At 42.4% G+C, this 14,752-nt stretch overlaps 2 protein-coding genes across 4 annotated transcripts; both read right to left on the bottom strand.

Annotated features, from left to right (window-relative positions):
* Positions 1-321: 321 nt before the first annotated feature.
* On the bottom strand, positions 322-5,100 carry LOC139163145 (zinc finger protein 678-like). The gene is made up of 4 exons (XM_070744120.1): positions 4,596-5,100; positions 3,694-3,807; positions 1,999-2,193; positions 322-1,591 (listed from the first exon to the last, which is right to left on the bottom strand). Exon 4 carries the CDS (start codon positions 1,440-1,442, stop codon positions 876-878), a length of 567 nt encoding a protein of 188 aa, XP_070600221.1. The 5' UTR covers positions 1,443-1,591; positions 1,999-2,193; positions 3,694-3,807; positions 4,596-5,100; the 3' UTR covers positions 322-875.
* Positions 5,101-6,186: 1,086 nt separating this feature from the next.
* On the bottom strand, positions 6,187-14,702 carry LOC139163110 (zinc finger protein 586-like). 3 transcript variants are annotated; one of them, XM_070744062.1, is made up of 5 exons: positions 14,173-14,702; positions 10,713-10,778; positions 9,580-9,790; positions 7,777-7,894; positions 6,187-7,398 (listed from the first exon to the last, which is right to left on the bottom strand). In XM_070744062.1, exons 3-5 carry the CDS (start codon positions 9,676-9,678, stop codon positions 6,278-6,280), a joined length of 1,338 nt encoding a protein of 445 aa, XP_070600163.1. In that variant the 5' UTR covers positions 9,679-9,790; positions 10,713-10,778; positions 14,173-14,702; the 3' UTR covers positions 6,187-6,277. The 3 variants fall into 3 exon arrangements, with proteins under 3 accessions (XP_070600163.1, XP_070600162.1, XP_070600164.1); XM_070744061.1 differs by lacking the exon at positions 14,173-14,702 and having other exon boundaries at positions 9,580-9,696; positions 10,713-11,737; XM_070744063.1 differs by lacking the exons at positions 9,580-9,790; positions 10,713-10,778; positions 14,173-14,702 and adding an exon at positions 13,261-13,651.
* Positions 14,703-14,752: the final 50 nt, after the last annotated feature.

The raw sequence follows: 14,752 nt of genomic DNA, 5'->3' as shown, positions 1-14,752 counted from the left end.
TTGCCACAAAGAAGAGGGAGTCAAATTATTCTCCAAAGCACCTGAGCATAAAACAAGAAGCAATGGATAGAAACTAAACTAGGAGAGAAGCAACTTAGAACTAAGGTGGAATTAATAAGTGGAACAACTTGCCTCCAGTTGTGAAACTGCCAACAATGGAAATTTTAAAGGAGATCCTTCCATGAAGATTAGAATGTCCTTATCGTCTGCAGGTCTTTCCACATTCCATTCATTTACATGGTTTACATGGTTTCTCTCCAGTGTGTATTATTTGATAACGATTAAGGTGACCTTTTCGCACATAGGAGTTTCCACATTCCATGAATTTATATTTATTTATTTCGATTTGTATGCCGCCCCTCTTTGAGGACTCGGGGCGGCTCACACCATGTACAAAACCAGAAGAATAATATGAATACAATTAATAGTACATTCAAAAACAACCATTAAATTCAATTAAAAAGAAAACTTATCAAACCAATCATTCAACAATCATACTTAAAACATTCATTGGTCAGGGAGAAGATCTAAAAGCCCCAAGCCTGGCGGCAAAGATCAGTTTTTAAACTCTTTCAGAAGGAGAGGACAGTGGGGGCAGTGCGAATCTCCGGGGGGAGCTGATCCCAGAGGGTCGGGGCTCCCACAGAAAAGACTCTTCCCCTAGTTCCTGACAGCCAATACCTTTTCTGAGACCTTATATGGTTGTTCCCCTGTGTGTATCCTTTCATGTTGATTAAGATGTCTTTTCCTTAAAAAGGTTATTCCACATTTCATGCATTTATATGGCCTCTCTGTCCTGAGTGTATCATGTGGTGGGAAATAACCTGAGCATTGGTAATGAAACTCTTTCCACATTCTTTGCATTTATGTGGCCTCTACCCTGTGTGGATCCTTTTGTGAACATTAAGATTTCCTTTCCGGCTAAAGGTCTTTTCACATTTGAGGCATTGTTTCTCTACAGTGTGGCTAGTATGGTGGTAAATAAGATGAGCGTTGGTAATGAGACTATTTTCAAATTCTTTGCATTTATGTGGCCTCTCCCCAGTGTGGATCCTTTTATGATCATTAAGATGTCCTTTCTGGCTAAAGGTCTTTCCACATTGGAGGCATTTATATGGTTTCTCTCCAGTATGTATCCTTTCATGGCAATTAAGTTGTCCTTTCGTTGCAAAGCTTTTTCCACACTCCAAGCATTTATATGGTCTCTCCCCAGTATGGATCCTTTTGTGATCATTAAGATTTATTTTGTGGCTAAAGGTCTTTCCACATTGGAGGCATTTATATGGTTGCTCTCCAGTATGTATCCTTTCATGGTGATTAAGATGTCCTTTCCTTTTAAAGGTCTTTCCACATCCCATGCATTTATACGGTCTCTCCCCTGTGTGGATTTTGTTATGTGAAGTAAGGTACCACTTTTGTGTAAAGCTTTTCCCACATTCCATGCATTTATGTAGCCTCTCCCCAGTGTGGATCCTTTTGTGATGATTAAGATTTCCTTTCTTGATATTCCCAAATATTACTTCTTCAAGTTCACACGTCTCTGTTTTTAATCTTGCTTGCTTGCTATTTTTAGTTTCCAGTCCGTCATCTCCTTGGAAAAAGCAAAGAAGTATTTCTGTTACAATTACAATGGTGATGATCCCACCCCCTCTCACAAACACGGCATCAATTGGCCTCGAGAAGGGGGGCATAGAAATTTAAGTAAGTAAGTAAAGAAGGAAAGGAAGGAAGGAAGGAAGGAAGGAAGGAAGGAAGGAAGGAAGGGAAAGGAATAAATAAATAAATGTGTTCCAGGTACCAGTTATGTGTCTAGCTAGGATATGAAAGCTACAAATCATTATCTAGCACATTCTGATGACACACAATTTTTCAGCCAAGAAATATATTAAAGCTTTGGTACTGATTTGTCAATATTTTCAGCCCCTGTCATAAATATCTAAGACTTTTTACGAGTCTACAGTGACTATTTCTGACAAAGCCTTAAGGAGGGATGATCACCTTAAGCATCTGAGGATAAATAGCTAGCCATCCTCCACGGAAAAAGAAATCCTCCAATGAATGGAAGCCAGGGGAAACGATATTCTTCAAAACTCCCCACGTGACATCACTGCACAAGGTCTTCTGATCAGAATCTAGAAGCTCCCACTCTTCCAGTGTGAAGTCCACAGTCTCCTCCTCAAATGAACCAGATCCCTGATAGAGAAAGAAAATGTTATTTGAAAGACTTTACCAGGAAAGACTTGGACGTTTTCTCTCTTACTGCACAAAATGGGTTCACACGGAACTAAACAAATATTTTCTTGCCATAAGGGGACTGCATTCCCACATAGTCTTGGGGCTGGGAAGCCGTAGCTCCCCAAATCATGGCTTAGATGCATCCAGGCTGTAGAATGGCAACACAGCAATGGCAAGAATTTTTGTTAGCCTATTTTAAAATGTTGGCAATGAACCCAAAAATCCCAATTCACTTATCTAACAGTCTTACCGCTGTAGCTATTTAAAAATCACTTATTGTTTTATCTTCATGGGATTCATACCTAACTAGTTTTTAGCACTCTTCCCAAAAAATATGAAGTACTGTACTGTATTAAACTCTTTTCACCAAACAATTTTTAAATAATTTCTAAATTTCAAATTGTCTAATACATTTAAGTCTACAAATGTTCTCTTGCTTACAACTCAAGAACAATCTTCAACACACCGAGGAATGAAAGACCACTGGCGACTTGTCAACCAACGGGGCTTCCACCCTCCTTGAAAGGTTTCGGAGATGGCGGCAAGGGAGAATCCTGGCGCTTCGACTTCAGACAAGGCTCCCTTGAAAAGATGCCAATTTTCCTCCCCCTCCTCTGGAGCCCTCGGGGACAGCCACGCGCTCCCTTTTGTCTCCCCGGCCAAAGAAGCGGGGGTCAGTTAAAGTAGCAGCCCGGAGTTGTAATTCGGCCACCGCTTACCCTCCCTCTGCTTGATCCTCGGCAGCCCCAGCCACCCTGCACGGCTTCTCTGTCCGGGGGAAACCACTTCGAGTTCTCCACGCCCTTCTATCTATCCATCATCCATCAATCCATCTATCCATCCATCCATCCATCCATCCATCCATCCATCCATCCATCCATCTATCTATCTATCTATCTATCTTTCTATCTATCTATTTATCTATCTATCTGTGTATCTATCTTACTAATACATCCATCCCTCTATCTATCCATTAACTATCTACCCATCAATCAATCTATCTATCCATCTATCTATCCATCCATCTATCTAATCTATCCATCATATATCTAGGTATCTATCCATCATCTATCTTATCTATCTATCAATCAATCAATCAACCTATCTATCTGTCCATCATCTATCTGTCCATCATCTATCTATCTATCTATCTATCTATCTATCTAGCTAGCTAGCTATCCACCCATCATCTATCCATCCATCCATCCATCCATCTATAGCCCGGGGTGGAGAAAAGGGTGTGTGTCAACCTCTGTTACCTTAGAAAGTGGTCATCTGCAAATGAGTCGAGGTGGGGACGGGATAGAAAAGGGCTGCTGCTGCCTCTCCTTGCTTTTCAAGGCTCCTTGTTCGCATCCCATGGGCCTCTCCTTACAACTTAGCAGATTGTCTCATCAGCCACTGCCAGAGCCCTCTACCCACCCTTTTACTGCAGCCTAGAAAGGAATTTGCACTTACCTGGCAAGGAGGCCCCAGTTGGATCCTCCTATGAAACAGCTCCTGAGAAGGGCTGGAGGGCTCTGCTCTTTGCTGGACCTCTGCAGGGATCTCCCTCATGAATGGCTCCTGCACCTGACAGAAGAGTCTGGTTTATGATCTGCTTTCAAAAACCAGAACCTTATTAGTTCGCTTGCCTTACTTTTTGCCTCTGTACCTGTATTTCCACAACCCAAATAAAAGTAAAAGAGCTTGGGTATTCTGCTCTCCATGTGGCTTCTAGTTCTGGGCAAATGCTCGTCATTTCAGATAGGTATTGGACTTAAGGAGCCCTGTTTCAATAACTAACAGAATTGTTAAGGAAATCACAAGTATTCCTGTAAGGAAGAACTATTCAGAGAGACACAACTGCTTCATTCACTTTAGAAAACAATATTCTATGAAATGACTGAAAAACACCTTCAGGTTACAATGTAAAATTTTAGGTAATAAAGTCAGATATAGAATTGACAATTAATCATTCCAATGTCATCAGCTGAATTGGAAAAAAGGACCCAATTAATTCCTGCAGCCGAGGGGGGGAAAAGAGATGTTGGAGAAGAAATTGTGACCACTTCCTCAAATCAAAGACCCTCTTATATCTCTCAGGAGTTTGGGTGGTGGAAACAGGGTTCAATTCTCTTCTCTCTCAGAATTACCTCTAGGAGGAAAGAACTATTTCAAGAAATAAAAAGATTCAGAGAAGTTAGATCTCCCAATTCAGGCAGTCAGGGGGCTAATTCCGTTGACCGGCCAGCGAAAACAGTTCTGCAGTTTGATCCTGACCGGCTCAAGATCGACAGCCTTCAATCTCTCCTTGCTATTAGCAGTTCACTGCAGACCCCGAGCGACCCCCGGTTCTCCCCTCCCCACCCCGAGCTCACCTGCCCCTCCTGCGGCTCTTCCCTCTGGGCTCGGCTGAGCAGGAAGCCTTCGGCCAGGGCCACCGCCTAGGAACAGCTCTCGGCTCCGCACTCCCTCACCCAGCCCGCCATCTTCGGGGGCAGCAGGGCCAGCAGCTGCTCCAGCACCACCCGGTCCAGCATCTCCCCTTTGCTGCTCCTCTCCGGCCGCAGCCACTGACGGCACAGCCGGTGCAGGCGACTGCAAAGCTCCCGGGGCTCCTCGGCCTCCTGGCGGCAGCCATCGAGACCGCGGAAGCGCCGCCGGTGGATCTCCGGGCTGAAGGAAGCGCCCTCCATCGCTGGAGACCCCGGGGCCTAGACGGCTTTCCTGCTCGAGTGGGGCCGAAACAAGGCCAAAAGAGTCCGCGTGGGCCCGACTGCCCAGGTTTCGAGGAAAAGGAAGAAACGGGGCTGATCAAGAATTTCTGCGACTGGGAAGAGCAGCTTCAAATCGCTCCGCCAGAACTTCCCTCCAATACTTGAAGCGGCTGAACCAACGAGTGCTCTTTCCTAGACTGGAAGAGCGCGACAGGCACCTCCCCTTTTATCCCACTGGCCACTTTTTCCTAGAAACCCCACCTCCCTTCGACTCGAGGGTACCGACAACGGCCTTATGCGCATGGGCTTTCTATGCCCAATGACGCTTCTAGGTCCCCTGAGCTGGTTGTGAAGGGAAAAAATAATTTTAAGAATCTCTGTTCCGAGGGTGCACTCTATCCCTAGTCTCCTGCAGGAGGATAGCCAAAAGAAGCCCAAGGCAATCTGAGGTGCTATCCTGCTCCTGGGGAACCATTTAAATAGGAGCCAGGAGTGTGCAGCAGCTGCCGAAAAAGCCAATACGGTTCTAGGCTGCATTACGAAAAGGATAGAATGAAAATCAGATGAAGTGTCAACACCTCTTTATGCCTTTGTAAGGCCACACGTGGAATAATACATTCAGTTTTGGTTGCCACCATGTAAAAAGGATATTGAGACACTAGAATGTGCAGAGAAAGCAACAAAGATGTTTAGGGGACTGGGGGCTAAAACATGAAGAAACGGTTTGTTGAACTGGGTGTGTTTAGTTTAATGAAAAGAAGGTCTAGGGGAGATGATAGCAGTGTTCCAATATCTCAGGGGTTGCCACAAAGAAGAGGGAGTCAAATTATTCTCCAAAGAACCTGAGCATAGAACAAGAAGCAATGGATGGAAACTAAACTAGGAGAGAAGCAACTTAGAACTAAGGAGGAATTTCCTGCAGTTAGAACAATTAATAAGCAGAACAACTAGCCTCCAGTTGTGAAACTTCCAAGAATGGAAATGTTTAAGGAGATTCTTCCATGAAGATTAAAATGGTTTCTCTCCAGTGTGTATTATTTCATATTGATTAAGATGCCCTTTCTGCGCATCGGAGTTTCCACATTCCATGAATTTATATTTATTTATTTATTTGGATTTGTATGCCGCCCCTCTTCGAGGACTCGGGGTGGCTCACACCATGTACAAAAACAGAACAATAACATGAATCCAATTCATAGTACATTAAAAAACAACCATTAAATTCAATTTAAAAGAAAACCTATCAAACCAATCATTCAACAATCATATTTAATATATTCATTGGTCAGGGGGATGATCTAAAAGCCACAAGCCTGACGACAAAGATGAGTTTTTAAACTCTTTCAGGAGAGGACGGTGGGGGCAGTGCGAATCTCTGGGGGGGAGCTGATCCCAGAGGGTCGGGGCTCCCACAGAGAAGGCTCTTCCCCTAGGTCCCACCAGCCGTCATTGTTTGGACGACGGGACCCTAAGGAGACCAACTCTGTGGGACCTCCCCGGTCACTGGGATTTGTGCCACAGAAGGCGGTCTTGGAGTCCGCCTTCTCCAAGACCTTACATGGTCGATCCACTGTGTGTATCCTTTCATGACGATATAGATGTCCTTTCCTTATAAAGGTTATTCCACATTCCCTGCATTTATATGGTCGCTCCTCTGTGTGTATCCTTTCATGACGATATAGATGTCCTTTCCTTATAAAGGTTATTCCACATTCCCTGCATTTATATGGTCTCTCCCCACTGTGGATCCTTTTGTGATCATTAAGAGTTCCTTTCCTTTTAAAGGTCTTTCCACATTCCATGCATTTATATGGTCGCTCCTCTGTGTGTATACTTTCATGAAGATATAGATGTCCTTTCTGGGCAAAGGTCTTTCCACATTTGAGGCATTTATGTGGTTTCTCTCCAGTGTGGATCCTTTGGTGATAATTAAGATTTCTTTTCTGGGTAAAGGTCTTTCCACACATGAGACATTTATGTGATCTCTCCCCATTGTGGCTCTTTTGGTGGTCAACATGTTTATTCTCATTAATGAATCTCTTTCCCCTCTCCATGCAGTGTTTCATCTCTCTGCTCCGCCTGGAATCCCTCCCAGATTTTACTAAGGGTTGTGGTTTCCTTTTGCTGTATAGTTCCTTTAGTAAAGAAAGAGAGGAAGAATCACTGATATATTTTTCATACATTTTTCCTTCAGTCTGGTTTATGCCACATTCTTGTAAACCAAAATAATTTTTCTCTTTCCACCCATATTTTTCCTTTTTCTTTCCTTCCAGATCTTGCTGGGACAGGAAGCTAGGGATTCCAACAGGAATAGAAGTGGATGACTTCTTTCTTCCATTCTCTGAGTGGTTCCTCTCTCGTCTCCTTGTGTCCTCTTCATGACCAAATTTCACTTGTTCAACTTCATACCCCTCTGTCTTTAATCTTGCTTGCTTGCTATTATCAGGTTCCAGCCCATCATCTCCTTGGAAAAGGAAAAGAAATATTTCTGTTACAATTAGAATAGTGAGGATCCTCCCCCACTCAAAGTCATGTGTTCCAGGTTTGGTACCATCTATGTGTTTAGCTAGGTTATGAAGGCTACAAATTATAATCTAGGACATTCTGATGGTACACAAAGGATTTTTGGCCAAGAAATATATTAAGGCTTTGGTACTGATTGGTCAATCTGTTCAGCCCCTGCCATAAATATCTAAGACATTTTTAGAGTCTACAGTGAGTATTTCTTACAAGGCCTTAAGGAGGGATGATCACCTTAAGCATCTGAGGGTAAATAGCTAGCCATCCTCCACTGAAAAAGAATTCCTCCAATGAATGGAGGCAGGGGAAAGCCTGGCCTTACCCATATCCTTCAAGACTTCCGATATGACATCACTGCACAAGGTCTTTTGATCAGAATCTAGCAGCTCCCACTCCTCCAACGTGAAGTCCACAGTCACCTCCTCAAATGGACCAGAACCCTGATAAAGAAAATGTACGTTGGTAGGCATTCATTCATTCATTCATTCATTCATTCATTCATTCATTCATTCTTATACATGCACACCATTCATAAAATAACATTTGGCCATGAAAGATGGACAATTCATGGCTCCCAGGCCTGCAGGCAAAGCCAGGTCTTTGTGGCCTTGTGGAAGGCCAGTAGGGTGGGAGCAGTAAGAAAAACCTTTATTGAGTATTTACATAAAAAAAGAACCATAAACACAGGACAAAACACAACATACAAAGCATACAGAAAGATAAAAAAACGTATACAGATATAGAAAAAGTAATTTTCTGATTTACAAATGTATATCAAATCTTATACAAACAACGATTTATACAAATGCCAACCCTCTGTTCACCCTTAGTTTTTTCAGGCAACTTGTATCATTTAACAATAAATTATACTTTTAGTATTACTAACATTATTGTATTTCTAAATCAGATTACTGTTTACAGCTATAAAACATTGTCATTGTTAAACAATTTATCTTTGAACGAATGATATACGTCTGATTAAAGGATTAATAAGATTACATTCGTTTTCCTTTCAAATTTTGTGGGATCTTACAGCTTATAAATTCATAATTTTTAAAGTATTTTTTCAGATTCCCCCAATTATTCCATCTACTCCATGTCAGATAGAATTCTATGTCATCTCTTTCCTGCAATTCTAATGCCATCTTATTTATTTCCACAATTTCGAGAATTTCATTTATTTATTTTATTTATATGCCGCTATCTCCAAAATGGACTCTGAACATTTATTACGTGCAGTATTAAATATCTGCCTTAAGTACCTGAGCATAATTCGGGTTTTATTGGGATTCGTTTGGCAGCACTGTAATTTGTTTGTTTGGCAGTAATTTGTTCCAAATAGTTTCTACGCTTTTTTCCAAAACCTTTTTGCAAAGTATATGTGATAATATGTCCCTATGCTTTCTTTACATTTCCAACATTTCGAGGATGACATTAAGTACATCTTGGCTAGGTAGGCCAGTGGCAAACAATTTATAAAACAATTTATAAATGTTTTGCTTACTTGAACTTGATCATTTTAATTTGTATGCCACCCCGAGTCTTCGGAGAGGGACGGCATACAAATGTAATTAATATTATTATTGTTATTATTAATAATAATAATAAGAATAATAATATTAGGTCAATACAACACAGCAAACGAGATCACTATATGCTGTATTTCGTATTTCATCACCAGTCGGGTGCTTCCCAAGCACCTAGGACTACATGATGTAGCGGCGAATTATTATTATTTGGGGAGCAGAGTTCCCCAGGCTAACAAACTCCCAAGTAAACATGACACGCCCACCACAAATTTTTTCCTAGCCAGCTTCAAAATGTTGGCAATGAGCATAGAAATCCCAAGTCATTTAGCTAGCTGTCTTATTGTTGCAGCTGTTTAAATTCTTCCCACCAAACAAATTTTCTAATAATTTCTAATTTTCAAATTGTCTGATACAATGAAGCCTACAAATATTTTCTTGCTTACAACTCAAAAACAATTTTGAACGCAGGGTGTAATCCAACAGTGCATTTGGGGGGGACGGGATAAATGGTCACAGATTCAGCATTTGATGGGGAAAAGAGCTCATGGTCAGATGGAGTTTCTACTCCAATGCTCTCAGAAGAAACCTGCACTTACCTGGCAAGGAGGCCCCAGTCGGATCCTCCTAAAAAGCATTTCCTGTGAAGGGCTGGATGGATCTCCTCTTTCCTGGAGTTCTGTGGAGATCTCCCCCATGAACGTCTGGTTTATGATCTGCTTTCAAAGAACCAGAACCAGATTAGTTTGCTTGCCTTACTTTTCCCCCATGTACCAGTATTTTCCCCACCTGACTCAACCTGACTTTGCTCTCCATGTGGCTGATATTCCTGGGTAAATGCTGGAAATTCTAGATAGTAGCTGTTTTTCAATGATTTCAGAGAATATTATTTTTTAAAGTTAATGAAACAGTAGTATATGTCTGAACCATACAGGGGGAATACTTGTCCTTTTTAGAGCAGTTCCATTAGCACTTCCACAACAGTGCTCTTTAAGTCCAACGTAGAAACATAGAAGACTGACGGCAGAAAAAGACCTCATGATCCATCTAGTCTGCCCTTAAACTATTTCCTGTTTTCTCTATGGATAAAAATATACAAACATATATCCATCCATTAAGATAAAAAAACAGGAAATAATATAAGGGCAGACTAGATGGATCATGAGGTCTTTTTCTGCCGTCAGTTTTCTATGTTTCTATGTTGGACTTAAAGAGCACTGTTGCGGAAGTGCTAATGGAACTGCTCTGAAAACCACAAGTATTCCCCCTGTATGGTTAGAGATATACTACTGTTTCATTAACTTTAGAAAATAATATTCTGTGAAATGATTGAAAAACACCTACAGTTGCAATGTAACATTTTAGGTAATAAAGAGATTGAGGATTAGTAATTTGGATATGATCAGCTGAATTGGAAAAAGTGACCGAATTAATTTCTGCACCTGAGGAAAGAAAAAGAGATGTTGGAGACGAAATTGTGACTTATTAGTGAAATTCAAAAACTTCTTGTATCCCTCAAAATTGTGGATGGTGAAAATAGGGTTGAATTCTCTTACAATTATCTCCAGGAGGAAAGAAGTATTTCAAGAAACAAACAGATTCAAAGATGAAATTAGTTCTCCAAATATTGCCAGGCAGTTCTGCAGTTTGATCCTGACTGACTCAAGATTGACAGCCTTTCATTGCAAATATTAAAAGTTCCCCGGTTCTCCCCTCCCCACCCCGAGCTCACCTGCCCCTCCTGCGGCTCTTCCCTCTGGGCTCGGCTGAGCAGGAAGCCTTCGGCCAGGGCCACCGCCTGGGAACAGCTCTCGGCTCCGCACTCCCTCACCCAGCCCGCCATCTCCGGGGGCAGCAGAGCCAGCAGCTGCTCCAGCACCACCCGGTCCAGCATCTCCCCTTTGCTGCTCCTCTCCGGCCGCAGCCACTGACGGCACAGCCGGTGCAGGCGGCTGAAAAGCACTCGGGGCCGGTGGATCTCCGGGCTGAAGGAAGCGTCCTCCATCCCTGGAGACCCCGGGGCCTGGACGGCTTTCTTGCTCGAAGGGGCCGAAACAAGCCAAATTGAGTCCGAGGGGGCCTAGACAGCCACTTCGCCCCGACTGCCCCGGTTTCCAAGAGGGGAGAAACGGGGCTGCTCAACAGTTTCTTTGACTGGGAAGAGCAACTTCAAATCGCAACGCCACAATTTCCCTCCAATACCTGAATAGGCTGGACCAACGAGACCTCTTTCCTAGAGGGGAAGAGCGCGACAGGCACCTCCCCTTTTATCCAACTGGCCAGTTTTTCCATGGGATCCCCACCTCCCTCTGCTAGTATAGAGAAGGGTCTGATGCGCATGCTCCTTCTCTGACCAATAAAGCTGCAGATCCCTGAGCCGGGCTTGCCTTTAATGTCTGGAGGGGTGGGAGAGAAAGTGTGATGGACCAGAACCCTGATAAAGAAAATGTACGTTGGTAGGCATTCATTCATTCATTCATTCTTATACATGCACACCATTCATTAAATAAAATTTGGCCATGAAAGATGGACAATTCATGGTTTCCAGGCCTGCCGGCAAAGCCAGGTTTTTGTGGCCTTGTGGAAGGCCAGTAGGGTGGGAGCAGTAAGAAAAACCTTTATTCAGTATTTACATAAAAAAAGAACCAGAAACACAGGACAAAACACAACATACAAAACATACATATAGATACAAAAAGGTATACAGATATAGAAAAAGTAATTTTCTGATTTACAAATGTATATCAAATCTTATACAAACAACGATTTATACAAATGTCAACCCACTGTTCACCCTTAGTTTTTTCCGGCAACTTGTATCATTTAACAATAAATTATACTTTTAGTATTACTAACATTATTCTATTTCTAAATCATATTACTGTTTACAGCTATAAAACATTGTGATTGTTAAAAAATTTATCTTTGAACGAATGATATACGTCTGATTAAAGGATTAATAAGATTACATTTGTTTTCCTTTCAAATTATGTGGGATCTTACAGCTTATAAATTCATAATTTTTAAAGTATTTTTTCAGATTCCCCCAAGAATACCACCTACTCCATGTCAGATAGAATTGTATGTCATCTCTTTCCTGCAATTCTAATGCCATCTTATTTATTTCCGGTATTTCGAGAATTTCATTTATTTATTTAATTTATATACCGCTCACTCCAAAATGGACTCTGAACATTTATTACGTGCAATATTAAGTATCTGCCTTAAGTACCTGAGCATAATTCGGGTTTTATTGGGATTCGTTTGGCAGTAATTTGTTTGTTTGGCAGTAATTTGTTCCAAATAGTTTCTAGGATTTTTTCCAAAACCTTTTTGTAAACTATATGTGATAATATGTTCCTATGCTTTCTTTACATATCCAGCATTTCGAGGATGACATTAAGTACATTTTGGGTAGGTAGGCAGTGGCAAATGCTACCAATAAAACAATTTATAAATGTTTTGCTTACATGAAATTGATCATTTTAATTTATAGTTAATAGTCCATAATTTTTGCCATTTCCGAGTGCAACACAGGCACCATTGCAGAGCTTATCACTGGGTAAGAATAACTCAGCAAGGAGGTCCCCTAATAATAATAGTAGTAATAATAATAATAATAATAATAATAATAATAATAATAATTTATTAGATTTGTATGCCACCCCAAGTCTTCGGAGAGGGACGGCATACAGATCTTATTATTATTATTATTATTATTATTGTTGTTGTTGTTATTATTATTATGGCTTATTAATAATAATAATATTATTATTAGGTCAATACAAAACAGCAAACGAAATCACTATACGCTGTATTTCGTATTTCATCACCAGTTGGGTGCTTCCCAAGCACCCAGGACTGCATGATGTAGCAGCGAATTATTATTATTTGGGGAGCAGAGTTCCCCAGGCTAACAAACTCCCAAGTAAACATGACACGCCCACAATTTTTTTCCTAGCCAGCTTCAAAATGTTGGCAATGAGCATAGAAATCCCAAGTCATTTAGCTAGCAGTCTTATTGTTGCAGCTGTTTATAAACTCTTTCCACCAAACAAACTTTCTAATAATTTCTAATTTTCAAATTGTCTAATACAATGAAGCTTACAAATATTTTTTTTGTTTGCAACTCAAAAACAATTTTGAACGCTGGGAGTAATCCAACAGCACATTAGGGGGGGATGGGACAAATGGTCACAGATTCAACATTTGATGGGAAAAAGAGCTCATGGTCAGATGGAGTTTCTACTCCAATGCTCTCAGAAGAAACCTGCACTTACCTGGCAAGGAGGCCCCAGTCGGATCCTCCTAAAAAGCATTTCCTGAGAAGGGCTGGATGGATCTCCTCTTTCCTGGAGTTCTGTGGAGATCTCCCCCATGAACGTCTGGTCTATGTTCTGCTTTCAGAGAACCAGAACCAGATTAGTTTGCTTGCCTTACTTTTCCCCCATGTACCAGTATTTTCCCGACCTGACTCAAAGTAAGAGACTTTGCTCTCCATGTGGCTGCTATTCCTGGGTAAATGCTGGAACTTCTAGATAGATGTTGGACTTAAAGAGCCGAGTTGCCGAACTGCTAATGTAACTGTTCTGAAAACCACAAGTATTCTGCCTGTACAGAGATATACAGTACTACTGTTTCATTAACTTTAGAAAATAATATTCTGTGAAATGATTGAAAAACAGCTACAGTTGCAATGTAACATTTTAGGTAATAAAGAGATTGAGAATTAGTAATTTGGATATGATCAGCTGAATTGGAAAAAGGGACCCAATTTCTGAACCTGAGGAAAGAAAAAGAGATGTTGGAGTCAAAATTGTGACTTTTTAGTCAAATTCAAGAACTTCTTGTATCCCTCAAAACTGTGGGTGGTGGAAATAGGGTTGAATTCTCTTACAATTATCTCCAGGAGGAAAGAAGCATTTCAAGAAACAAAAAGATTCAAAGAGGAAATTAGTTCTCCAAATATTGAGTCAGGAGGCTAATTCTGTTGACTGCAGAGTGCAAGAAGTTCTGCAGTTTCATCCTGACCGGCTCAAGATCGACAGCCTTCAATCTCTCTTTGTTATTAGCAGTTCACTGCAGACCCCGAGCGACCCCCGGTTCTCCCCTCCCCATCCCGAGCTCACCTGCCCCTCCCGCGGCTCTTCCCTCTGGGCTCGGCTGAGCAGGAAGCCTTCGGCCAGGGCCACCGCCTGGGAACAGCTCTCGGCTCCGCACTCCCTCACCCAGCCCGCCATCTCCGGGGGCAGCAGGGCCAGCAGCTGCTCCAGCACCACCCGGTCCAGCATCTCCCCTTTGCTGCTCCTCTCCGGCCGCAGCCACTGACGGCACAGCCGGTGCAGGCGACTGCAAAGCTCTCGGGGCCCCTCGGCCTCCTGGCGGCAGCCATCCAGACCGCGGAAGCGCCGCCGGTGGATCTCTGGGCTGAAGGAAGCGCCCTCCATCCCTGGAGACCCCGGTGCCTGGACGGCTTCTCTGCTCGAGGGCGGCAGAAACCAGCCCAAGGGATCCGAGTTGGCCCACACGGCAAGTCCAGGAAGGGAGAAACGGGGCTTCTCGGCTGCTTCAGTGATTCTCCGCAGCTTCAAATCGCTGCGCCGCAATTTCCCTCCAATACCTGGAGAGGCTTGACCAACAAGTGGTCTTTCCTAGACGGGCAAAACGCGACCAGCGCCTCCCCTTTTAGCACACTGGCCAGATTTTTCCCTGGAAGCCTCACCTCCCTCGGCCTCGCGAGAACCGTCGTCTTATGCGCATGCTCCTTCTCTG

The sequence above is a fragment of the Erythrolamprus reginae genome, chromosome 2 (assembly GCF_031021105.1).
Source record: "Erythrolamprus reginae isolate rEryReg1 chromosome 2, rEryReg1.hap1, whole genome shotgun sequence".
Taxonomy (NCBI): domain Eukaryota; kingdom Metazoa; phylum Chordata; class Lepidosauria; order Squamata; family Dipsadidae; genus Erythrolamprus; species Erythrolamprus reginae.
The sequence above is the reverse complement of the archived record's forward strand: the minus strand, read 5'-3'. Positions and strand labels throughout refer to the sequence as shown.

Bases quoted from the DNA above. Each gene is read 5' to 3' on its own strand.
- LOC139163110 (XM_070744061.1), bottom strand. From the start codon at position 10,985: ATGGAGGACGCTTCCTTCAGCCCGGAGATCCACCGGCCCCGAGTGCTT. The intron at 9,697-10,712 runs GTGAGCTCGGGG...CTTTGAAAGCAG, and splicing joins AAGAGCCGCAGGAGGGGCAG to ATCATAAACCAGACGTTCAT. The intron at 7,399-7,776 runs GTAAGGCCAGGC...TCCTTTTCCAAG, and splicing joins GGAAGTCTTGAAGGATATGG to GAGATGATGGGCTGGAACCT.
- LOC139163145 (XM_070744120.1), bottom strand. From the start codon at position 1,442: ATGGAATGTGGGAAAAGCTTTACACAAAAGTGGTACCTTACTTCACAT.